Consider the following 27414-nt stretch of genomic DNA (forward strand, 5'->3'; position numbering starts at 1 on the left):
GATTGGATTCATTTCACTAGCTAAGGTGTGAACCTAAGGAGAGCTAGAATATGCAAATGTACAATCACAAACCTAGAATCACAAGGAAATCTAGATTCATGGTGATTATGTGCAAGATGAAGTAATGATTTGATATTGGTTTTTGATGTAGTTTTGAATTGAAAACAACTAGATGCTCAAATGTAAACTAAATTACTCTAAACAAAACTAGTGATTAAATGGATGAAAGTTAAGATTGTCTACCACTAATCTCACTTGCAAGTATTGATGCATTTCAATATGAATGATGCTAAATTAATTAACCAATTTCTCTTCTTGCATCCCTCTCGGGTATGACAAAGGTGTAACGCGCCTGATTTTAAACACAAAAAAAATCGATATATAATCTCATAATTATATATGCATTTCTTTCAAAAAAAAAAATTATATATGCGTGATCGTTCAACCATCAGTACAAAATACCTTAAACTTTTTCCTTTTAAACCGAGTACAAATTGATGCCCTGAACTCACTATGTCAATATTGACCCGCTCCACAGAGTCATATATTACAAATGCTTACGAATTAAATTATCAACAACAAAATAAAATGTAAATACTCCTCAGAGCTTACTATACAACGGAAGTCTTAACAACAGTAAAGTCACAAAATTGGCTTCCTACCGTCATGCTGCCAGCACGCAACCTTAGCTTTAGCCATGATTACCTTGACCTGCAGGATTAACCCATACACCAATGAATAATGCACTGGGTTGCCACACAAAAAATCCGGTAAGCTTATGAAAGCCCGTATGAGTAAACCCAAAACCACAAAGCAGAAATACATTCTTAAGTCACCTCAACCTAAACACGATATGCACAAATCTCACACCTACAGTCATCAATTCCATATTCTTCCATATCGTGCCTACAAAAGTCAACTAGTGACTAAAGCCTCATGCTCAGATTCTTAACTTAGCATCTAATTACACAAATTTCAGTCAAACAAGATTTCCTCAAGTAATGTTTGACGCCATTCTAACGCCCTATGGCAAATTCCAAATCACACTCATTCCCTCCCCACTAGGAGCCTTTGTCATCAACATGACATCAAAGGTGAAAATCAATGAATCACTATGGCTCTTAAGATAAATCAAACCATCAATCAATACAATCAAGAAGAAACAAGGCAATCACATTTCAAAACAAGCAAAACAATTCATGGTAATCTCTGCATATAGTTTAGTACAGGAGATCACATTAACTCAAGCAATTCAAGTCATAGTAGTTATCGTAACCCCACACTTTGACGTCCGTAGGTAACCCCAACCATCACAGCAGTCTTCTCGATCATTGTTAACTTAATAACAATTCAGCTCTGCTACCGAGCAGTCATCACAATGATCATCGCATAGATTCCACAGGTCATTACTCAGATAGCCATCATCCTATTTATCATCACACAGTTTCCGAGGGTCATCACACAGATAGCAATTGTCCAGCTGATCATCACACAGATTTTGCCGGTCATCACACAGATTTCGCTGGTCATCACAGAGATAGCAATCATCACAAAAATTCATCACACTGATTTCAATGATTCATTACACAAATATTCCTACACAAGCTTTACATGAAAATCATCACAAAAGTTCATCACACTGATATAACGATTCATTACACAAATATTCATACACAAGCTTTACATGGCAATCATCTTTAAGATTCATCACACTAATTTCCACGATTCATTACACAGATATTCCTACACAAGCTCTATATGGCAATCATCACAAGGTTTCATCACACTGATTTCCACGATTCATTACAAAAATATTCCTACACAGACTTTACATGGCAATCATCACAAAGATTCATCACACTGATTTCACTATTTCCAACGATACTAAACTCAGTACGTCCTATGCAGCCCATATCACAACAATTGCACCAATACATATATATTTCACTTAAATATATATATATATATATATATATGTATATATATATATATATACACGTAGTCATTCACTCAGGAATGCCACTAATACCAACTATAGTCATAGTTAACCTAATAACTCAAAGACAATAGGGTAATCTTGCTCATAACGAATATCGTGAGATTTACTCACCTCAGAATCCCACTGCGTCTTCACACGTTAACCAAAGCAAGCACAATCGCTATAATCTGTTCAACAAGTCGAACAAGCACCTGAACACATAGGGTCTCAATTGAGTGCACAAATCACAAAGTGATTAAAGTTCGAAAACCCGTTTTGAACTAAATCCCCCAAAGTAACCCCAATCGAGGCAGAACCACATCCGAGACCTTCCTAAGTCTCCAGAACACTTCTACGATCGATGTGACAAAACCACAAGTCGATCGGATAGTTGGATCCTCACGGATCGAATAATCGAACGGTTCGAAACCGTAAAAACCCTAACATGCTCATACGATCTCCAAAAATTAAGTGTTGTATATAGAAATACTTATATAGACAAGTAGATCAAAATTAGGGACAGAAAATATCCCTGAGGTGGCCGGAAATGGCCGGAAAACACCACCACAGTGGCGGCGCCGCCGCTAGCCCAAAGTCAGAATTTGGCAAAATCCCCAACACAAAAGTTCTTCATCTCAACTCCAATTACAACTTTCATAACTAGCACAAAGTCTGAATCAAAGCCATATGGCCAGAATTTACCTCGAAAGCTTTCATTCTGATAAACCCTAAAATCTCAAATTCCAAAATTCGATCTCCACAAGTTGAATCGATGCAAACCACCTTAAGAGAAAGCTTCTACGTCCTCTGGGCTCCAAAAGCCCCCAAGAATCACTAGCAAAGGTGGCCGGAATCGCCGACTCCGATCAAGGCGATTTCAGCTCCACCGCGGCTTCTTCTCTGCCTTGCATCGCCCGCCACAGCTCGACCCACGCTCGATGGCTTCCACAAATGTGTAGAGGAGGATGAAGCGAAGAGAACCCACTTTGAATCAAGTCCAAAGGTGGCTGGACGAGGGAGAACGACGCCGGCGAAGTGGAGAGGGCAACACGGGCTCAAGAGAGAAGAGAGAGAAAATATTTCCCAAAATGGAAACTCTGATTTTTCATATATTTTTCCGGAAATATACCAAAATGGAAACTTTTTTCGACGGCCATAACTGCTTCATACGAACTCTGATTTTCGCGTTCCGTATATCCACAAATCAACGCGTTCTACGACTTTCGTGAATGAAGTTTTTGGAGAAACCCAACGGATAACAAGTAAACCTTTCCCTAAAACTATATTCTTCGACTAATAATTCGTTCGAAACACTTTCGCTCCTTCCATGAGCCACGAAACAGTCCAATAACCACAATTTAGATTCCGAAAAATCCTCGAAAAATAATAACGAATTTCTGGGGTACTACAAAGGGACATGCTCCTTTTGTGATATCAAGCAACCTCTCTCGGGTGTAGTACTTAAATACTTGAGTCATGCATTTCCATCCAGTTAGGTATCTAGTGCATTACCCTAAGTGCATAAAGTTTGGAGATGAAGAAATCATGCAAACCAACCAAGCTTATCTCTAACTGATTGTAATTCACAACCCCTACATGCACACTTAGTGTGCTTTCATGCTTTAACATTCAAAGGTTACCAATCTCTAAACATTATATCATGACATAGCAAACACACATACTCAAAGTGGTAAAGTCTAAGCATATGCATTCAACTCTTGAACTAGCATGTAGGCATATTAAAGAAAATTGCATCACATAATATTATAATATCAATCCATACAAGATTGGCTAGGGCTTAATTTCAACCCTAGTCCTAACAAAGTACTACCCACTCATAATTACATATACTAACTTCATAATCAAATAAAACACCAAAATATAATCTAGAATAAAAGGGATAGAGTTGGCTTAGTGGTGTGTTGTATGGTCCCCAATCTCACGTCTTGGTGGTGAGGATGGTGGTGGTGATTCCCTCTCCTTCTTGCTCTCAAATATTTGATGATAAAAGATAGTGAAGCTTGTATTATGTATTGTGTGAATAGGTGGAGTATATGAAGAAAATGATGATAAAAAAGAGAGTGGAGAAATGATGTAGTAGTGGTGGTGTTAATGGAGGTAGAGGATAAGAAATGGTGATTGTGATGGAGGTGGTAGAGTAGTATGGATAGTATGAGTATTATGGGTTTGGATTTTGGGAGGTGGAGATGGCGTAGAAAGATGTAATGGGGTGGTATAGGTGATGCCTCTTCCTTGTGAGAAGATAGGCTTAAATAGATGAAGATAGAGGTGTGAAATGGTGATTAGAAGGTAAAGAAAATAGCCATAGCCTTGTAAGAAGCATGGAGGTGGAGTATGAGATTGGTAATAGTCCCAAAATCAAGGGAAAAGAGTATGGGAGTGATAGTGTAGGTTAGGGTAGGTAATGATGATGAAAAGATAGTGATTACACCCTGGAACATGGAAGATTTTTGGGTGATGATGATGGTAGACTTTTGGGTAATATGGAGAGTTGAGATGGTGTGGGAAAAAAAGGAAAAATAGTTTGAGTTTATTTTGAACCAAAAGGTTTGGGATTTGGTTCTGATAGAATGATGATGAATGGATATAATGGAATAGGTACAATGTTATTCCTCCTCCTTACTCCTTCATGAATATAGCCAGAAAATAGATGGCACCACCATGACTGGTGGTGGGCCGCCAGAATTTGGAATTTAACATTTTACTCCACATTTGACCGTCATTCTTCCTAGCTCCAATTCTCCACTTCAAAGCCCAAAATTGATGTTTTCTTCACTATTGAAATATTCCTAGAAAAATAAGAAAATAATTTAGTGAAACCTAAAATAGACTCAAAAACAAGTTAAATTCAATATTTAGGGGAATGCAAATCTATGTAAATTAAGGTATAACAGTACACTATAATCAATAAGAAGGGATGATGCGATGTGATGAATTACTATGAATTGATGTGTATACGATATAGTACTTTCTAGCTTGTGTAAAATGACATGGCTTTACTGGCATATTACATGATCTATTCACTGAGCGCGTGGTTTTGCTCACCCATCCATTTCTAATACCTTTTGCATAGAAGCACTTGGATTTTGACGAGCCAAAATGGGTTGGACAAGACTAGAATGAAGAACTTATTTACATTCTGGTTTGTAACACTCACACATCGGATTCGGCATTAGATGCTTAAAATCCACTAACACAGGGTTCGGGGCGTGACAGTCACCCTATTCTTCATCGATGTTCCTTTTGGCAGATTGGAAATGCTTCTTTAGTGCATCTTTGGAAGGATAATTGGATCCATTCTATCCCCTCTTTTAATCTAATATGACTTCTTCTCCGGCCTTGGTCAATTCTCTAATTGATAGTACTACTTCTACTTGGGATTTGTCTTCAATTTCTGCTGTTATTTCTGATTCAGAATACAATGTGATCCTTGCATTTCCATTGTTTCCATCTCTCTTCGAACTATCTTATTTGGCCTCTTAGTAAATATGGTATTTATGCTGTTTGGTCTGGTTAGCATCTTCATCACTCCCATTGTTGATCAGGTTTACATTATCACCTTGTGTTGTCTTTAGTTTGGCGAAATATATGTACTGTTCCAAAGATTCGCCATTTTCTTTTGCAATGGTTTGCAACGGCAATAGCCACAAACAAGGTTCTATTTCGAAGGCATATCATCTCATCCTCTCTTTGTTTTCTCTGGTCTTCAGGGGTGGAATCTATTGAACAAGTTTTATTCTTTTGTCCTTGGACGCAGTGTTTATGGTTTGCTCTTCCCTTGAGTTATAGAGTGTTACTAGGCTCTATTATCTCTTTGGATTATTGGTTTGAATATCTGATTGTTATATCTCAAACTCAAACTTATGTTTCTGTTACGATCAAATCTGCCCAGAGTTTACCTGTTTACTGGTCACTTGGACTGTAAACAAGTGAAATCTTTACTTTTACCTTTATTTCAAATGTTTAAGGAGAGCTCCAAAGTTAATTCTTCGATTCATTTTTCGAGAAAACTTCATTCATGAAAGTTATAGATCACGTTAAACTGAGTTTGTGGACATGTGGCATGCTAAAATTGGAATTTTTGTGAGTAAAATATAGTCTACAGAAGTTAAGTATTTCGTCGGAGTTTTAGGGGCAAATTTGACATTTTTCGTCACTAGTAAAAATAGGAGGAAACCCTAGAACTTAAGAGGCGGAAGGGGGAACCTTATTCTCTCAGACCGGACAGAGAGAGAGATCGACTCATTTCTCACGACCCGACCTGAAATCAAAACCCTACGGGTTCCCCGCCATTTGGCTTGCCCAAGCAACAACACCGGTCGGGTTTGAAGCACCATTGCCAACTGACCTAACCTTTGACCTTGACTAGTCTCGATTTGTAGCTAGGAAGGAGTTTTGAGCCAAAAACCAACTCGGCCGACTCGTATTCTTGCCTCAGTTGCAATTTCTATCTCCGGCCACCTCATCAAGAGACGAAACCTACAAGGTTTTGTAGAGGATCAAGTGCTTAGCAAACCTTCCAAATGGCGTAGCTCAAATCGATCGAAGGAGAGAAAATTGAGGATTTAAAGATTTCGGCCCCCAAATCTTTCGAGGTAATTTCCCGCCAATTTGCTTCGAATTGGACTTCATTGTAGTTTTAGGAGTGGTTGGGGCTGTTGTGAATTCGTTTGGCATAGGTTTTGTGACCTGATTCGGGGTCAGAATTGATAGCACGTAGGGCTAACGTGGAGCCACTTATAGAGATGCATGGGGGCACGTGCCTCATGTTTTAGCTTTCTAGCTTAGTCTTCTAAGGTGAGCTCAATGCGAGGATCTGGAAAAACAGTTTGTTCTAGAATTTGGATAGTTTGAGCTTTGTTTGGAAATTCTTGAAATTTTAGAATTTTGTGTTTTGATTCTTGACTATCCAACCTGTCACACCCCGAATTTCGAATAAAGAAATTTAAATCCGAGATGCGAAAACTTAACCAAATGCCTGAAATATATAGAAACTTTTTCAATTAAATCTGAGCAACAACAACATGTCAATAAAGACTCGATCACTAAAGTCGAATATTACATCAACAAGTGTTTACAAAACTCTAGAGAACAGATATACAAATGTAAACGCTCGCTAGGAGCATATCAAAAACAGCAGTACACAAACAAAAATAGGTTCTGAACCTAACATTATTGCACTGGTCACCTCGATCTCAACCTTGGTGGTCCTGACTTGCAGGAATAACCGCTACACCATGGAATAGTGCACCAGGTTGAAACAACAAACCCGGTAAGCTTTTGCAAGCTCGTGTGAGTAAACTCAATTAAAATGACTCACGTCACGCATGCTTATAATTTCTCAACTCGTGAGATAAATTAAAGCAACAACATTTAACTCCACAAAACACAACCAAACATACAATCACAGTTGGTAAAAATTAGTAATCCCTGCATAGAGAATTAGTTCAAGAGGTCACCTAAAATCACACAATTCAAATCATAACAACTTCTGCATATAGTTTAGTTCAGAAGATTACATTAAAACAAACAATTCAAAAGGTAGTAATCCCTGCATATAACTTAGTTCGGGAGATTACATTTAAAATCACCTCCACAATTCATTCGAAATCAAGTCCTACATGAATGACAAAAGAAAGGACACCGACACTCTCTTTTAAAACAAATATACCCATGGGCACACGATAACTCAACATTATCTCCTAAGAAGTATATTGTACTCAAGGGCACACAATAACTCAAAGTTATTCCCCAAGAAATACATTGTACTCAAAGGCACACAATAACTCAAAGTTATTCCCCAAGAAGTACATTGGCAGACAGACTAGAGCTCTAACTGAATCGTATAACCTGTCCCCTCGGTCGAGGTTCAGCCTTACGATAATACTTGCCTCGATCACCAATGTGATAAACGATACTCAACCGAACATTTGAAAGTCCACTTGACTCAAATACTTTCCTCAAGCAAAACACACTTTTACACAATAATCAACACATCATGATAATTGTATGCTCATAAGAGAAATGCTCAAAATAACAATTCAATCAACTCTCAATCATTACTTCACCAATGTCACACCATCCAATATATATATATATATATATATATATATATATATATATATTTCACGTAAATAATATATATATACACACACACACGTAGTCATTCACGGATGAATGACCACTAATACCAACTATGATTCACACGTATTAAAACCAAGAAATTCATTTTATACTTAAATTCATTTTTTTACCTATGAGCCGTAGCCCTATGAACCGTAGTCGATCAAGCTCATATTATTTCAAAGAAATCTTTATTTTTGAAAACGATTTATAATTATCAATCAATTCCGACAATTAAATAACTCGGTTCGTAAATGAACCACGTGAGATTTACTCACCTCAAATCCAGCTGCGTCTTCTTAACAGCACAAAATCACAATCACAACCGTCCTCCCAAAATGAATCCGTGAATCACCTAAGTACAATACAATCTTAACTTAGTACACGAATCAAAAACGATTATATTTTGAACTCCCATTTTCCCTAAAATTACAAAAGTAATGCCGATTGAAGCGAAACTTCATCCGACACCACCCGATGTCTCCAGAATACTTATACGATCAACATATCAAAACTACAAGTCGATCAGACTTCCGAATCCTCACGGATAGAAAACCGATTGAACCGAAAATCCTAAAACTTGGAAAATTCATAACTTTCTCACACGATTTTCAAAAATTACAAACTATATATCGAAATGCTCGTATCGATGAGTATATCACAATGAGGAGTAGAAACTGCCCCAGAGGTGGCCGGAAGTAGCCAGAAACCACCGCCACAGACAGCGACAGCGCCACCGTGAATGGTGGTGAAACCTATATGCATCTCTTCTTCTCAACATGGTGAACAACTTTCATAACTAGCTCAAGGTCAGAAAACAACGGGAAGAGATCGGAAATTACCTTGCTAGCTTCGGTTTGGCCAGAAAATTTGTAGAAACCGGTGACAACTCCGACGAATGTGAAAACGTCCACCACTCGGCCCGATCCTTCGTAAAGCTTGTTCAGCAGCTCAAGGCGAGTTCAACAAGCCAAGAATCTCAAAGATTGGTAGCCGGAAACTCGAGATATTGGCATTGACTCGATTTTGGACCCAAATCGGGTCGAGCTTCCCGTCGTTGCTACAGGCCGTGCTGCGGCAAAAGGTTGCCACTGGCAGCTGCGCAAGGTCGAGGCGATCCTCACCCAAGAAATTTCACGTCCAACTGTGGCTGGAGCAGGAAGAAATCACCTGTGGAAGGAATTGGGCGATTTCCTATCAGAGGAGAGAGAAGAGAGCTCAGACTTCTATTTTCGGAAATTTAGGATTTTTCTGAAAAATTCCCCAAAATATCTATTTATTCAAAAATGAAACTTCTGCCGAATGCCATAACTTCTTCATACGAACTCCGATTTTTGAGTTCCGTATGTCCACGAATTCGTATCGACGCGCTCTACAACTTTTGTGAAGGAAGTTTCCATAGAATCTTAACGTATAAAGAGTCAACCTTCGCACCCCCCTAAAACCATACTTTTCGAATAGTTAATCGTTCGAAAGAGTTCCGCTCCATTCACAATCCACGAAATCATACCAATGAACACTTTAATAATTTCAGAAGTATTTAGAAATTAATAACGAATTTTCGGGGTATTATACAACCGTTGGATCGTCGTGATTTTTCCCTAGGTTGTTCGAATTATAGAATTGATGAAACCATTAACGTTTGAACCGATTCCAATGTGAGTTCGGATTTTTGAGAATTTCAATGACGGGTTTCGTTTGAATTCGAATTTAGTTGATATTATTTTATTTCTGACAAGAGTTTCAAATTTGAGTGTTAATCACGATCTGCCAAATTTTCAGTTGAATTCCTCCTAAGGTCTGCCCTACAAAGCCACTTCAGATTCCAGGGTGAAATTCGGAGCTAGTCCTGTTAGTTTCTTCTCATTTGCTTTCTCCCATGGCCTTTATGGTTTGGCACATCTAGAAACTCTCCCTGAATCCATTACTAGTTGCTCGTAAGGCTCATTGTACTCTTAAATTTCTTAATTTTTCTTCCAGTTCTTCTAATGTGACGCAGCATAATTCTTCAAGGCCTTCTCGTTGGTGGAATCCACCGAATTTTGGAAGTTTAAAGGTGAGTACTTATGCTGCTTGGGATAGCGTCTCTCTTTGTGGTGGTATTGCAGCTTTGTGTCGTTATTCAAATCGACATCTCTTCGCTAGTTCTACTAAACCACTGTGGGCAATTTCGGCTATTGCTGCGGAAGGTTTAGCTATTTTGGAAGATCTCTCTCTTGCTTCCTCTTTATCTCTTCAATCTATTACTGTGGAATCAGACTCGCTGCAACTATCAATGCTCTCTATAACAATTCTGTGGTAGTAGATTGGTCTGTTGCTCCTGTTGTCCAAGCTATTGTTGCTTTATCAAGGTCTTTTGTCTCAGTTAACTAGACTTGGTCCAACAGGATTACAAATTCAGTGACATATTTTTTCGCTAGCCTGCTCATAGGAAAGCGTGTCATCTGGATCGGGTTCTCAATCCCCCTTTTTCCTTATCTCAACTTTTGTTGTTTGACGCAGGTTCTGTTCCACCTTTTCTGTAAGGTCTAGATCATGGTCCTTGCTTTTCTGTAGCTTTCTTTATTTGAATGGATTGCTTATTTGCCAAAAAAAAAAAACCCAAATTTTGGCCATGAATTTAATTGTAAAACCTTAAAAGTGTTGACATGTCCATTCATACTAGTAAAATGATTAAATATGTAATTCTCAATGTGCTACAGGTGAACATTTAGGCTTTATTATTGAAATTAAGATAAAATAATTTAATTTCTTAATCATTAAAGACCTCCACGCCGTCGAAATTATTTTATGCTAGTGCCCATATAAGAATATAAATACATTCTATTATTACTCTATTTTCTCTTCAATAAATTCACCATAGCTGTGGACACGAGAATTCAATGGAATAATACATGGGGGCATGTAAGTTGGTGGCTCACGAATGCTAGTCTCCGGAGTGCCCCCATTTTTCACTATAAAAGCAGTGTCCATACCCCAAGTTAAGTGTCTCTCGAAATGACAATGCCAAAACCACACTCCTGCAAAGAAGGGAAAAAAAATCAGTAATGCAATCTACTATACCATCCAGGCTATATAGGTGTTGATTTTAACGTTCAACCAAAATAGATATAATAGTGAAGAACACCTAGAATTATTGTCATGCTTGGCTTTGGGTGCATGATACAACCAACCATGTGATTTTATTTTATTTTTTAGTTTGTATCTAAACAACTAAATTCCCACCTTATGGATATACATTAATGTAAAGCAATATTAATCGAGAATACATACCAGGATTAGTTGCTTTGAATCTGATTGCTAACCATCCTCTTTTGGGAACTCCAAAGGTAGTTACTTTAGGAGGATCTACCAAATTATACCCCTTGGGATCAGTCTCATTGTCAAAATTTCCAAAACCATATCCAACCACATAAAAGCTATATCCATGCAAATGCATTGGATGATTGACAGAACCGTCCATCACATTAGTCCCTTGGAACACAATTTCAACCGATTCATTATAGTTCAACACTTTCACCTTTGTCCCTTGTGCTGTGTAATCATAATAGTCGGCGATAGAATCTGCTGTAAAATTATAAAACAAAGGCGGCTGGTCTGGGAAATTTGATTCATAAGCCCCGCTTATGTTCCTGCATCACAATATTAAAACTAGCGTATTCTTAGTTACTCTATTGAAAATGCTTAAATTAACAATTTTGAATACCGATATTAATTACAATAAGTTAGCACACATCTAAAATGGAGTCAAGTACAAATGATTTTTTTTCTTACTCATTATTATTTGAATGAGTTGTTCTTCTTTCGCATCAGCTTATATAAATGTTTATAATCATTTCTAACACATGAGTATGTTAAATATTCTTTGATGTGATAAAGAAATTTAAGAAGAATTTGATGTTCGACTTTTGTCAACTTTCATAATTGCTGTTATTTTAGGCTATATCTATATATTTAGAAGGGTGATTCTAGTTGGCCAAAAAAAAAAATAACATTAAAAAAAGGCCATAAAAAAGGAACCTGAAAAAAAAAACACAAAATTTGATTGTTTATCTATACTATTATTAATAGAAGAGGCTTTGTTAGCCAAAGTGGGGGTGAAAATACAATAAAATCCTTAGACCTTATATTAATTTTAAATAATTTTGAATAACTTATACCAAATAGCAAAATTAAAATTCCTATAAAAAAGAAGTTAAATAATTTTCAGAAAGTTAACCACCCATGTCTGCAAGACTGCAATAACCACCTACAATTCAGATAACATCCCACTTTCTTTTTTCTCAAATTACGTTTTCTTTTCTCAATATAATAATTATAAAAAAGGACTAAATATTGTTTAGTCCTTGAGTTTTTTACCATAAAACACTTTAGTCCCTGTACTTCAAAATTTCAGACCAATAGGTCCTTGCCGTCTAAAAGTCGCAGCGAAATATCTATTATGCTCTCAGTTCTTTTTTTTTAATAAATTTATTTCATTCTCTTTTTTTTTTTTCAAACATAAAGAAAGAAAGGAAAAAAAAATAAACAGAAAGAAAGAAAGGGAAAAAAAAATTCATTTTCCAAAAAAATAATAATAATTAATTAATAAAAAAAAACTGAAGGCATAAAAGACATTTTGCCGTGACTTTTAGACAACAAGGACCTATTGGTCTGAAATTTTGAAGGACAGAGACTAAACGTGTGAAATTAGAATGTCAGAGACTAAAGTGTTTTATGGTTAAAAGCTCAAAGACTAAACAATATTTAGTCCTATAAAAAATTTACACATGCAGAGCATGTGAGCAGAAAACTAGTTGAAAGAAACAAAGTAATTAATACTACTCAAGACGTTGCCTCACATACTTGTGGGGATCACTAGTTATTAGAATACATAATAGATGTAGAGTAGTGTTCTACTCCTACTGATCAACGAGTTTGTAGTTAATTAAGGAAGAATTTAAATCAAACAGTTAAGAAAAAACTAAAGAATTCATGGTCTTCCATGTTTTTGCTTTTAGTAATTATTATCTGTTGTTTGATATAAACCCAGCTTGCACTAGTTACACATTTCTCTGTTATGACCATATGATTATCACTAATGCATTCAATACTAGAACTATTATTGAAGGATATAGTAATTAAATCTCACTTTTCTCTCACAAATGAGATGCATGAAATGTAGAGAGAAGAGGAAGAACCTGTAGTAGGCTTCCAAGACATTTGTAGTTGGTTTTGTGTCGACCCAACTAACATTATTTAGGCTTGAAGCGATATTCTCAGTTATTTCACAGCCTGCATGGTCACAAGGAAGTACATTCATCGACGCCGTAATATACATTCTAGTAGTGATGTCGAGTGGAACATTTACAGGGTACTCTGGAGTAGCCAAGCTTCTAAGTTGGTATGTGAAGTTGAGTGCTGCTGCTTTGTCCAAGTACATAGGAAGAGTAGATGGAAATACAGGAAATGTCTCATATGTATAGTCGCCTCTGTATTCAAGGATTGCAGTAACATTTGCATGGTCAAATCTAGTGACTGCAATGTTCTCACTTGAGTATTGTCTAATAGCCATATAATATTGGCCAAGAGACTGGTTTGCTACTAGCAAGACATCCATCGTTTGTCCAGGACTTATGACTATGTAGGCAGTGTTTATGGGTTTTATGTAGGCTCCATCTAGTCCAACCACAGTGAGACTATGCTCTGCAACGGCAAAGAAGTGTTCTGCATTCATGTTTCCGTTGACTATACGAAGAAGATATGTCTTGCCGTAATCCACTACACGACGGTACGCTGTTCCTGAAATTATTCAGGATTTTAAATACAAGCAGATTTCCTTTTCAAAAAAAAAAAAAAAATACTAGCAGATTTCAATTTTAGCAATATACAATATCCTTTTGAAAAAATTAATGGAGCATTAAAATCAATGAAAAAAAATAAGAAAAAGAGAAAGCATACCATTGGAGCATGCACAAAAATCTCCTGGCTGCCCATTTAAAGTGTAAGCATCTGAATGGGGTAAGTCGGTACCATTTTGTATAGACTCATCAATAAGTTCTTTTATATCTCCTGTGTACCAAGATGCTTCATATATGCAAGGATCAACACAGATAATACAAGGGTTTATTAGTACTTAATTAACATCAATGAAGTAGAATTACAGCCGAAATGGTAAATAGAATCTAGGGCATTATTATTTTTTTTATCAAATCAAACAACTCATATACAACAACTACCTTATTATGAGTCAAAATCACGACCTCCCACTTATAAAGGGAATATTTATGTCACTAGACCAAATGATAATAGGCGGACATATTTTGTTTGATATAAAATATGTATTATTCTCATTTTTTAATTTTCATTCCACACTAGAAATCAAAATCTAATGAAATTTTATCTAATGTTGTTTAACATAATTGCTTATTTCACGAAAATTTGATGAATGTACAAAATATATATAGTTAGAATTCTTTCATAGTTTTTCAAAAACATATTTATAAATCCAACACTGTAAGTTGTACATTGAAGTTATTCTAATCTCTTGATCATATATCCCATTGTAGATTTATACAATATTGTAGATGTTCATTAGTATTTGTAAGTTATCCTAGTAACACAATATTAAACTGAAGATCAAAAGAAAGAGTTAGTCTCAATATTAAATAAAACGACTCATGCAGATTAATTTTTTTATACCAATTACAAGAACTTCGTCTTCATCAGGTTGCGGAAATGGGAATGTGGTTCCAATAGCAGGCAAGATAACAAAAGCACCATGAACAGTAGCTCTAGTCCAATCACTATGTGCATGCCACCATACAGTTCCTTCTTCTATGGACAATAATACTTCATAGGTGAAGTTTGTTCCAGGTGGGATTGGACACTGTGTGATGTAAGATGGACCATCTGACCATGGATTTCGTGGTTGCTTTATCCCATGCCTGTATTGTTATAACATAGCAATTTTTTCATAAACATTGCCTCATCTAAAGAAGTCAAAAATAAGTAACTATCATAGTAGTATCCCACTTACTTCATCAAATTGAATTAAAGTTCAATTCATAAACAAAAAAGAATATATAATATCAACTTTTTCATAAACTAAAAGATAAAAATTAGTCAATATTGAAAATGGTTTGTGTAAATTTTGTCAAACATGAGATGAGATTAGCAGGATTTTCTGAAAAATTATTGGCCCAAATTCACAGAAAAAGCATGTTAAATTAGGGATCTATGCTCTGTTTCTTTCTTTTTTATTTCTTAGTTTTTTCAAAAAGGGTTCTCAAATAGTGTTGTTCTAGGATTTCTTCGTGCTAATCACTGCACCTAAGTCTTGGCCTAACTTAACCTATTTTTGTTGCTCTTTCATTAGAAGTCTCATCTAATAAAGCACCGGATGTAAGTCGGATTATGTACAAAGTTACCAATGGTATGACCGACATGCCCCGAGCAGAAGACAATCTTCCGCCAAAGTAACTAGCGAACCAAAGATACCAAATCATAAACCAAACAAAATTTCAACACCACGGGAAAATTGATAATTCATGACACATAATTTACGGCGTGCATTGAGTGCGTGCCGTGAAAGAGTATTATTTACGACGAATAATAAAAACATGTTGTGAATGATACATTTTAATTAGCGTGCGTCGTATGCGCGCCATTAAACTCGCAATATTGTTTGTATTAAATAGTTTAGTGAAAACCCTAAAGCAAACTCTCTCTCTGAGCCCTCTTCCCTTTGCACTCGTTGATCTCACCTTCTGGCACCATTGCTACGCCGGCTGGCGACGGTGACGCCGACTCCTGTATTCCGCTTCTCCGCCACCCCTTTGGGGAGTGTTGGAGGGACTTCTGCTCCACCAACTCAATACAAAAGAGTCAGGTATGACGAATCAATTTGAAATGAGATCCAAAAGGTTCAAATTGAATCTGCACCGACTCAGATGGCTTCACCGGAAACCGTCAACCACCCCTCTCCGTTGAGCTATGCAAACTCGCTAATGCAGCCATTGGGACGACTATCGACTGCGATGATGGAAGATTTTGTTCTTGGTGAAGATGACTACAAAATTACTGAGGGTAAGCTTGGACCCAATATTTCTTTTTCACAAAGAATAGAAGATAAGCTTGATTTGGATTGGTCATGTGCTGTAATTATCAAATTGATGGGTCGACCTAATACTGAGAATGCTTATGATTTTATGAAGAAAGCTTTAACCCGAAAATGGACTTTGAGGGGACCTTGGCTGCTTATTTATGTGCCCAACTCGTTTTTCATTGTTAATTTCAACTTGTATGAAGATATGGAGTATGCTTTGTGCAATGGACCCTGGATAATTGCTGGGCAAACTCTAGTGGTACAGAAATGGCGCCCAGATTTTGACCCTGCTGAGGAGAAGATTAATTGTATGGCTATCTGGACCAGAATTAATGGGTTGCCTGTGAAATACTTCAAACAATACACAATGGAGAAGGTTGGTCAAATGCTGGGTAAGGTTGTCAAGGTTGATTAACATACCCTGGCTCAGGCAAGAGGTAAGTTCTGTCGAATTTGTGTAGAAGTAAATCTGAATGAGCCATTGAAACCCTTTGTTGAACTTGATGACAAACCTTATGGGGTTGTATATGAAGGCATATCCACCATTTGCTTCAATTGTGGTGTGTATGGGCACGTCAAAGACCATTGTCCGTATGCGAAAGCTGCAGAATCTACTAAGCTAACTGTTAATGATGTTCCTATGGTGTCTACTCGTCCAGATACTATTGATGAATCTATTACCAAACCAACTGATGTTGGCCTTCAAACAGCTGATGATGTGACAGTTAGTGAGGCTTCACAGAAGAATAGCTACATGGCACCTATCAATACTGAAACTGAGACGAACAAGGCCAAAATGGGTCCCTGGATGATTATGAACTACAAGAACAAAAAAGGAAACAATGCGAATCAAAGGAATTACAAAGAAAAGATTGGTACTGGATATAGATTTACACCTCTGCAGACTTATGTCAATGAATCTGGTGAAGTCTCAAACATGACACATACTCTTACTAAACCTGGGAATGGAAATAATGATGCAACGAATGAACCAAAGATTGTGAAATTTTGGAAGTGAGTACAGGAGAAGTCTCATATGGCTCTGTCAAATGATCACAAATTGAAGAGTAAGACTACCAAGGAGGATAAGAAATTGAAAAGCAATGCTACTATGGAAGACAACATTTCTATTTCTGCTAGGAAAGATGTTTCTAATGCTCGTCTTCCTTTGTCAGAGATTTCAAATCATAGAAGAGAGGTTAGTATTGGTGCCTCTGTTTCTAAGATAAATGGTGCTAGAAAGGGAGGTAAGTTTGCTATTTCTTCTTCTGCTAATAACCTTCTCTGTTCCCCAATCATGAAAGGAGTGTTTAAAAGTGAAACTGCAAAGATTGGGTCTGGTTTCACTCTTGAAAGTCTCAAGAGTGGGACTTTCATGTCTACTGATGCAAATTTTGGACACTCACCACCTGAGGAAAACACTGGAAATATGGATTCTATTAGTGGATCTGATGTTCACAATATTGGTGAGAAGAATCACCAGAACCAGTTGGGTTCAAATGTAATTATGCAGGTGATTACTGTAGAAAGTGATATTTATGATAACATGGCTCTATTGAGTCAAACCAGTCATATCCTCATGGAGAGGATATGGTTGTTTCTTAAACTAGGGTTTCAACCCTCCCTTTCTCCTCGGATTAATGGATAATATCTTGTTTTGGAATGCTTGAGGTGCTGGGGGTGGTGATTTCAGGTCTGCTATTGTGGACCTAGTGAAAATGAATAATGCTGATTTATTGGTGATTTGTGAACCTAGAGTGCAATTCTCTAGAGCTAAGGAACATTTATTGAATATTGGTTTTACTAATTATGAAATTGTGGAAGCAAATGGCTTTTTTGGTGGACTGTGGCTTCTTTGGAATAGAACCAAATTTCAAATTCACATGGTGGACTCCAATTCTCAATCTATCACTGTTAAGGTGTCTGCAAATGGAGTTTTTGATTGGCTTTTCACCGGCTTGTATGCTAGTCCTTGCTCGAGCATTAGACAAGGCCTATGGAGTTACCTCACCGCAATTTCAAAGTCTATTCAGCTTCCTTGGATAATTATAGATGATTTTAATGAACTTGTTTCTTACTCTGATAAAAATGGCCGTTCTTAAGCAGGAAAATTTGGTGGGTTAAAAACCTGGGTGCAGAATGAGGCTATGATTGACATGGGATACCAAGGTGCTGACTACACTTGGTCAAATGGAAAGGTTAAGGAAATATTGGATAGGGGTTTTTGCACTAGTGACTGGAGACTGCTATTTCCTGAAGCTAGAATTGTTCACCTTGCTAAAACCAAATCTGATCATTGTCCTCTTCTCCTGAAACTTCAACCACAAATGCAGAATGGTAGAGTGGACCCCTCGTTTAGATTTCAAGCTATGTGGATGCAACATGAAGAGTATAAGGAGTTTGTTACTAGTGCTTGGAATATAACACTGCTGGTAGCTTGTTGGAAAAAACTAAAGGACTGGCTACTAATTTGTCTACTTGGAATAGAGATATTTTTGTTAATGTCTTTAGAAAAAAGAGACGGCTACTTGCTAGAATTGCTGGCATTCAGAAGCAGCTTTTCTTACATGAGAATCCCTTTATGCAAAATTTGGAAAGAGATCTCATTAAGCAATATGAACTAGTTAGAGATCAGGAAGCATTGTTATGGAAACAGAAATCCATAGATAAATGGATTCAACATGGTGACAGGAATACCAAATTTTTCCATATTACTACAATGGTGAGAAGAAAAAGAAATAAAGTGGATGGTCTTTTTGCCGAAGATGGTACTTGGAGTGAGAACCCTGCAGTGATGAAGAATATTGCTAAATCCTTTTTTTCAAAATCTCTTTACTTTTAAAGAAGTTCTAGACCTGCGTTTTACCATTCCTAATCTCTTCTCTACTGTGGAATTAAATAACATCAAAGAGTTAGCTGCTTCTGTTTGCTATAAGGAAATAAGGTCTGCTTTATTTTCAATCGGTGGTATGAAAGCTCCTGGGTTTGATGAGTTCCCCGCTTTATTCTTTCAAAATCATTGGGAGCTCTGCAAAGTGGAAGTTATAAAAATTGTTACTAATGCGTTTATCGAGGGTAGAATTCCTGAGGATTTAAATCATACGCTGATTATTTTGGTTCCAAAAGTTCAGGGACCTAAACATATGCATCTCTTTAGGCGAATTAGTCTTTGTTGTACAGTGTACAAGATCATTACCAAGATTATTATTTCTAGAATCCGGCCTTTCCTAAAGAAGTGGATAAGTCCAAATCAAGTGAGTTTTGTTCCTGGTAGGCATATTTTAGACAATGTTATGGTTACGCAGGAGATTCTTCACAAGTGCAGATATGCCAAGGGGAAAAAAGGCTTTCTGGTGTGGAAAATTGATCTGTCTAAAGCTTACGATAAGTTGAATTGGAGCTTCATATACCAGGTTCTCTATGAACTTCAGATTCCTGATCAATTGACTAAACTTATAATGCATTGTATCACTTCTCCTAGTTTTCAAGTGATTCTCAATGGTGATTTATCTGATAAATTTTCGGCTGGTAGGGGAGTTAGGCAAGGTGACCCCCTATCTCCTTACATATTTGTTCTCTGTATGGAAAAATTATCGCATTTGATTCATTCTGCTACTGAGGTTGGACAATGGAAGCCAATTCAATCTTCGCAATCTGGACCTCTTGTTTCCCATCTTTTCTTTGCAGATGACATAATTCTCTTTGCAGAAGCTTCCACTACTCAGGCCAAAATTCTCAAGAAATGCATGGACTTATTTTGCAGCCTCTCTGGACAAACGGTTAATTTTGAGAAATCAAAAATTTATGTTTCTCCTAATGTTAGAAATAATCTTGCTAAATCCATTAGTAGAACTTGTGGATCCACTCTCACCAAGGACTTGGGTAAGTATCTTGGGATGCCCCTTCTCCATTCTAGAGTTAGGAAGCACACTTATTCTGAAATGGTCGACAAGGTTCATAGTAGGCTTGCTGGTTGGAAATGCAAAACTCTTAGTATGGCTGGTAGACTCACTTTAATTAGTTCTGTGACTGCTTCTATTCGCATTTACACTATGCAGACAGCGAAAATCCCTATTTCTACATGTGATAGTTTGGATAAATTGAACAGAGATTTTCTTTGGCGTGACTGTGATGGCAGGAAGACGGTACACTTGGTGAATTGAGATAATGTTTGTATGCCTAAAATTAGGGGTGGCTTAGGCATTAAGAAGACTGCTGAGATGAACCAAGCACTGCTAGCAAAAGTTAGTTGGAGACTTCTTCAAAAGGATGAAGGATTATGGTGTGATATATATAGAGCTAAGTACTTAAAGCATGATGATCTGCTAAGCAATAACTATAAACACCCTGCCAATTGTTCTGCTACTTGGCGCAGTATTTGCTCTAGAGCTGATCTCTTAAGAAAAGGGGTTACGGGGGACAGAGGGACTGCATATTTCTGGACTGATCATTGGTCTGAATGTGGAGTTTTATCTGATCTTGCAGTTGATCCTTCTATGGTTGACCCTAGTTTGCTTGTCCAAGATTTCTGGGAGGGAAAGGATTGGGATATTATCATGCTTTTTGCTTGCTTGCCTCCTGAAATTGCTGCTAAAATCATATCTATTCCCATTGATAACTTTGGTAGTAAGCCCGATAAAATAATATGGAAGCACACATCTCATGGAAAATTTACTGTGAAGAGTGCTTTTAGCAGCCTTGGTGATCATTATCAACCTGGTGATGGTATATGGAAGTGTATCTGGAGCTTAAATTTACATCCAAAATTGAAAATTTTTTGCTTGGTTACTGGTCAAGAAAAGGTTGCTTACCAATACGCATCGTGCTCATAGACATCTCACTAATGACCTAAGTTGTATTCACTGCCCTAGTGAGTCTGAGACTCTTCTTCACTTATTTAAAATTTATCCTAAAGCTTCTACTGTATGGAATGAGATTGGTATGCCTTTCACTATGGCTAGAGCCTTTAGACTGGACTGGGATGATTGGATTGCAGCAAATGTGTTGCAGAAGAATTGCACATTCCTTGGTTTTCAATGGTCTCAGCTTTTCATTTATATTTGCTGGTTTATTTGGAAATGGCGCAATAAAAGCATCTTTGATACTCATTTTCAGAAACCTCACAACGCTGCTTCTGTAATAACCCATTACATTACTGAATGGGCTAATGGTAACATGAAACCCAGAGGCAACTCTATTATGAGAACTGAAACCTGGTCATTTCAAATTGAATGTTGATGGTTCTAGAACCCATATTGGGTTGATTGGTGCTGGAGGAGTTATAAGAGACAATGATGGAAACTGGACCTATGGCTTTATGAGAAATTTGGGCAATGGTGAAGTGCTTAAAGTTGAGGCATGGGGTTTAATGACTGGTTTATCCATTGCCAGGGAGTTGGGTATTACACATATTGAAGTTGAAATTGACTCAGCTGTTCTTATACAGCTCATGATCGATGCATTGTGATATTGATCTTCATCCTTTGGAACCTTATTATCCAATTGTCAAACTATGCTCAATTCCTTTGAATTTCATTCCATACAACACATTCATTGGGAGCGAAATATGGTAGCTGATGGATTAGCTAAAAGAAGTACTGATCAAGAGCTTGGATTATGCAGGTGTCCTTCAGCTCCTTCCTTTATTTGTCAAGCCATGCTTGATAACGTTGATGGCTTTGCTAGGCCTAGAGTGTTCAAATCAGTTGAGGCTATTTAGCTATTAGTTTTTTTTTCGTGTTCTGGGTCTTAGACCCCCATTGTACCAAAAACAAAAATATTATTTGTATTAAAGGCTTCCTTTGTTTGTATGCCATGATTCTGCGAAAAGCGCCAAAAATTTTGGCCAAATATTGAACTTCCCTCTCGAATGAACAAGAAAGAGATAGAAGGCCGGTCAAACTTCCCTCTCAGAGACTCTCTCTCTCTCTCTTAAAATCTCCTCCGCTCCCAATACCTTAACCATTGCTGCTGTTCCTCCTCCTCCACTCGCAACCCTTTCCCCACTGCCCAGCCTTCCTTCCTCATTTTCTCAGGCGGGACCGCCTTCAACAGCATCGTCGAGGAGCTTAAGAATTTCACCACTTCGTCGATGGAGGAAGCATTGCCGAGATTGTCCGCGTCCTCACGGAGACTCATTATCTCAAATATCCTCTTCAAATTGGAATTTGGGAGTCCGACGCCGGCGGTGCAAGAAGATCCGCCGACGGCTGAGGCGATATCCAGAAATCTGACGCTGTTACTGCGATAATCCTCATAACCGAATTGAGAAAAGCCAGCTACAGCTCGTCGAACGCGAAGACATAGATGATGAAGATGACCTCTTCGAAGCGATTGATAAGAGTAAACTTCAAAAACGTTCGGTTCCGTTCAATTTCTGTTACATACGTTGAGTTTATATTTCAATCATTTTGCTCTGGTAGTTGATTTCAGTTAATTTTCAAACTCCCGATGGATTTTCTTAGTTTTTTCTCTACTTCTCACCGGAATTGAGTGTGTTTGCTCCCAATTTTATGATTAGAAGTAAATTTCAAGCGAAAATTGCTTCACAAGTGACTAAATCGAAGTTCTAATGGAGCGATGACATTTATGTGCAATGATTGCTCAGGGAATCAATGCCAGAGATGTTGAAGCCTTAGGACGCAGGGCTCTACACCTGGCAACTTCACCAAGAAGGTAAAGCCAACTTCACCTCCGAATTGTTGAAACTGTAAATGTTCAATTTGGATTTCCTTACTTTGATTGTTGTTTGGCAGAACTTGACTGGAATTAAATGTTTATCTGAGGCCAAAGTCAATAAAATTTGTAAAGCTGCTGTGAAGATAGTAGTTAGTGCTCAAACTTGTCATAATTTGAAATCTATTGTCTTCATCAGGTACTTATTTTTAGTTTCATAGTTTGTTCTATTATCTACAAAGCAATTCATTGGTGTGTGTGTCATTACAGCTTCTGGCACAATGACAAGTCTATGCATTACAATTTATTTTTTGCACAAGTATTGTGGCTAATGCAAGAGGCTCAAGCACCTATTCGGTATTCACACTGGTTCAATTTCTTCTTAATATCTAGATGTAATTGAAATCCATGTTATGTTCTTGCTTGAAAATCTGCAAAAGTATCTTCTAGGAAGATGTTATTTTGTTGTATTACTTTGAAACTCCATTTAAGTTTAATCTAATGAAATGCAGTTAAGAAAATACCTTATTGTTTAACTTAAGGACTTGGAAGGTGTTTTGGAATTTGATTAGAACATAAAGTCATTAAATTGTTCATGTCATTAGTACTATGAACCATATTAAGCTTTCAGTTATCAAGTTGTTAAACTAAGACCTTGTCAAGCTTTCATTGTGTAAAGTTTTCAATTGTACCATCAAATAATGAAATGTTTATTTATTTACAATTATCCTGTATTCAATGTGTTTGATAAATAAATTGAGTTGTTAACCTTAAATTTTTTTGGGTCCTACAAGATATGGTTTGAAGAAACACACTGCTAACAGACAAGTATATTGGTTCTTCCCATCTACTGAGCGTATTCCAGATTGTATAGCCTCCTCATTGTCAAGGTAACTAGCTCTTATAATCAATGCACTATGTTATGTGCCCCTATTTCTCTCTTTTTTTTTTTTCTCTACAGAACTTGATGCTTTGGCCAATAACCACGAAACTATTTCCAGGAAATATAATGTATTGCAATCATCTACTTGTTCTTGTGCACCATTGAGTTTATACTTCAGATACACCATGAGGAATGTGGTATATTGTAGCTTTGAATTGGTGTAAATTGCTCAAGGTTGTTGTTTACATTTAGGTGGAAGTAATCTCTATCCTTGTTAAGTGCAGAGGCTGTGAAGGAGCTATATGATAAAATGCTGAAATCTGGAATGCTAAATGATGTAAAGGGGAATGACTTACCTTTGCAACTTGGTACAGCAGATATCGTTTTCAGGTATCTAGGCTTCTAAGCTAAGACTTGCTCGGTAAAGCTTTTACTTCTAAGCACTCCCTTATTATAGGCAGTTAAGTGATAGGTGTTGCATATCTGGATAAATATTGCTTTAGTGATAATAGAACTTAGACATTTAAGCTTGTCTCACCATCTCTAGTTGTTGTGTTCTTAGGCTTAAGGTACTAGTTTCAATTAATTCACGTGATGCCTTTTTTCTTTTTCATAAATTCGTCGCATGGTTTACTATTAGAAAATAAGCCTAGGGAAGCTGCAGCCATCAATCACATATTAAATAAGGCTCATTTGGTGTTTCATATATTTTTTTTTTTTATGATTCCCGCCCAGAATATTTTTTCCATTGTGATAAAAAAAAAAATCATATCAAAGTTTTAATAGCTAATTTAAAATCCAAGAGTCTAGTAGAGCTGTTAACTCGTAACCCAAAAAATCTCTCTCCATTGAATATATGAATAAAGCAACCATGTTTCATCTAGTCATTTATTAATCTGTATAGATGATTACATTGGAAGGATAGGAAGGTATACAATTTCACCTTTCATATGTAGTTACTGTACTAAAGAAAATGAAAAGTAGTTTTCTATGCTAGTTCATTAGTCCGTTTGAGAATTTAAGCTTACATGGTTTCTGTTTGGAGTCTAAGCATTAGCTGTATCCTTAAACTCTGATAAACTCTACTTAGAAGCTTTGACACTTACCATTAATACCACTTGTTGGTTCTGTAAATTCTAGGAATTTATCTTCATTCTAGGATGTATGTGTTGATAACTTAGTAGACTTTTGACCATCTATTTATTAATGTCTTCTTCAATATTGTCCAGTTCCAACTTCAATGGGGACACAAGAGGCATCTGTAAGTGTTGAAATTTATCATGAAGATCCAAAGTGAAGCTGGTCTCTTAAGAAACAAGATGTATTTCAAGTGGAATGTGCTGTGAATGTTTGAGGTAATCCACCCCTATGTACTTTAGGTTCTTTTTTTTTTGTTGGTTTTGCTATAAGCTTCATTTGTGATTACTTCCACAACATTTGTATACTACTCAACTTTTTATATAAGTGAAGGTTCTTTGCAACAAGCAAAGAATTAGTCAGATTTGTTATTCTTTTTTTTATTTTTATAAATTTTTGGGTGATATTGGAACAATAGAGAATTGATTTTTTTTTATTTAAAAAAATTGAATTTACAGCGCGCAAAGTATGCCTTAAACTAAATTTCACGGCTTGCAAAACATGCCTCAAAACAAATTTTACGGCGTACTTTTGGGTCATTTACGGCGTGCAAAGCAAATTTTACTGCGTGCTTTTGAGTTATTTACGGCGTGAAAAGCAAATTTTACAGCGTGCTTTTAGGTATGCACGCTGTAAAAAAGTTATATATATATATATATATATATTTTACGACAGTCTATAAGGGCGCATTTTTATACGGATTTGCACGTCGTAAATTGTCATTTACAGCGTTTTTCGCACGTCGTAAATGACTTGTTTTCATGTAGTGAAAGTAAGCCTAAATTAATGTGTAATAAATGAGAGATAAATGTTTCTGGTTTGTTGGGATATATAGATGGAAGGGTGTATACAAACTTGTTGGGTATAAATGTATCATTGGATGTTTAAAATTACTTGATTTAAACCAATAGTTAATCTAGTGCGCTTATTATTAAGATATATTTGCTCGAGGCCCGTTCCAAAGCAGACGTCGGCACTTCGCTAAAGTGCGAACCGCGACGCAGTGGAGGCGATCCAGGCGGCGCGCGGCTTGCAGGAGGGAGGCCGGAGGCCGGAGGCATCTCGGACGGTTCTGTGCAGCAACCCAACCTGCAACTGCAGGTTTTCTGGGCAGCGCTGCAACGACGTTGTCGGCGACTCCCCCGACTGCAGACCTCTCCGCGCGACTCCTGGCATCCTTCCAGCTGCCCCCACCGCTCCGTCGCGCCCCGAGCAGAGCTACAGATTCGCCGTCCACACTTTAGCGAAAGTGCGGACGTCCTCTTTGGAACAACTCCGATATTTGCTCGGTCTAAATATAGTTTAGTGGGTTGTCGATCCTTTCAAAATGTCTTTTTCAAAAACGAGTACTACTAAAATCTTGCCAAATTAGTACTCCTGAAAAATACTTTGGAAAATTAAGTCACCAGCAAAAATGTTGCACCAATTGTGGAGAATGCTAAATCTGGTTTATATTTCCAGGTTCGCAATAATAAAAAGGAAAGGGACACCTCTTCATGCCATTTGGAATGGAAACAGATAAAAAAAGAAAAGAAAAAAAAAGGGGGGACCACTTATGCCTGGGATGAATTAGATGAGTATGTAAGAGCTCCATCACGTACTCTTTAAGCTTTCTTTTGTTGCTGAAGGTGCTTTCTCAGGTTTTTTATTATTTTTTTTCCCAATCAAATTTAGATATAAATGAAAAAGTAAAGAAAAGAAACATAAGGAGAGGGATTCATTACAGGCGTAGAGAGGGTATAGCTCACAATGAGATTTTATATTCGCGAGGGAGAGCAACATAAGGGTCATGTTGACCCTCTGGGTTCCACATCTCACAAAACATATGTTAATATATATATATATATATATATATATATATAAAGATACTAGAACTGACTTTTGCAACAAGGTGATATATCTATATATATATATATATATATATATATATATAGAGAGAGAGAGAGAGAGAGAGAGAGAGAGAGAGTACTCTAGTTACCAGTGAATGGTGAATGCATAATCTCCTTGGTTATGCACGTTGACATAAACTGTATCACCTTTGTGAACACGTATCTCCGGTCCTGGGAAACTATCATTCACAACTAAAATGCTCTTTGTCTCACACAGCCTCGTGTAATTTTTCTCCCTTACCTAGCAGTTATATATTACGTACGTACAACACAAATTAATTTTGAGAGAGAGAGAGAGAGTGACGAACTGGGGAAAGAGACTTACAACAAAATCATAGTAATGGACTTCGGCTTGAACCAGCAGGGAGAGGAACTGCACTATAAGAAACAGAAACACCAGAAGCTGATCAGTAGTTGACAATGGGCATGTCTTTTGGTGCTTCATTTTTTTAGTTCTGGGATTACTCCGAAGAAGATGGAGCGCTAGCCAGACTCTAGAACACGCTTTCTATTTAATTATGAGCAGTCAATCATCCATGGCCTTTATAATGGCATCATCCATCCTCTGGGTGGGGTTTCCCCACCACTTTTAAGGTCATCCAATCAGAACAAAGAAATTTGT

At 37.1% G+C, this 27414-nt stretch overlaps 1 protein-coding gene and 1 long non-coding RNA gene across 2 annotated transcripts; one reads left to right on the top strand and one right to left on the bottom strand.

The window, feature by feature from the left end:
- Positions 1-10763: 10763 nt before the first annotated feature.
- On the bottom strand, positions 10764-27305 carry LOC112169983 (laccase-14). Its single transcript, XM_024307116.2, has 7 exons — positions 27118-27305; positions 26882-27033; positions 14804-15048; positions 14063-14188; positions 13303-13903; positions 11396-11754; positions 10764-11142 (listed from the first exon to the last, which is right to left on the bottom strand). Exons 1-7 carry the CDS (start codon positions 27235-27237, stop codon positions 10952-10954), a joined length of 1794 nt encoding a protein of 597 aa, XP_024162884.1. The 5' UTR covers positions 27238-27305; the 3' UTR covers positions 10764-10951.
- Positions 23804-26422, top strand: LOC112169985. Its single transcript, XR_002924970.2, has 2 exons — positions 23804-24156; positions 24996-26422. It is a non-coding gene; the product is annotated as an uncharacterized LOC112169985 (long non-coding RNA).
- Positions 27306-27414: the final 109 nt, after the last annotated feature.

The sequence above is a fragment of the Rosa chinensis genome, chromosome 6 (genome assembly GCF_002994745.2).
Source record: "Rosa chinensis cultivar Old Blush chromosome 6, RchiOBHm-V2, whole genome shotgun sequence".
Taxonomy (NCBI): Eukaryota; Viridiplantae; Streptophyta; class Magnoliopsida; order Rosales; family Rosaceae; genus Rosa; species Rosa chinensis.

Bases quoted from the DNA above. Each gene is read 5' to 3' on its own strand.
- LOC112169983 (XM_024307116.2), bottom strand. From the start codon at position 27,237: ATGAAGCACCAAAAGACATGCCCATTGTCAACTACTGATCAGCTTCTG. The intron at 13,904-14,062 runs GTATGCTTTCTC...GAATAATTTCAG, and splicing joins TTTTTGTGCATGCTCCAATG to GAACAGCGTACCGTCGTGTA. The intron at 11,755-13,302 runs GTTCTTCCTCTT...ATTGTGATGCAG, and splicing joins GTCTTGGAAGCCTACTACAG to GAACATAAGCGGGGCTTATG.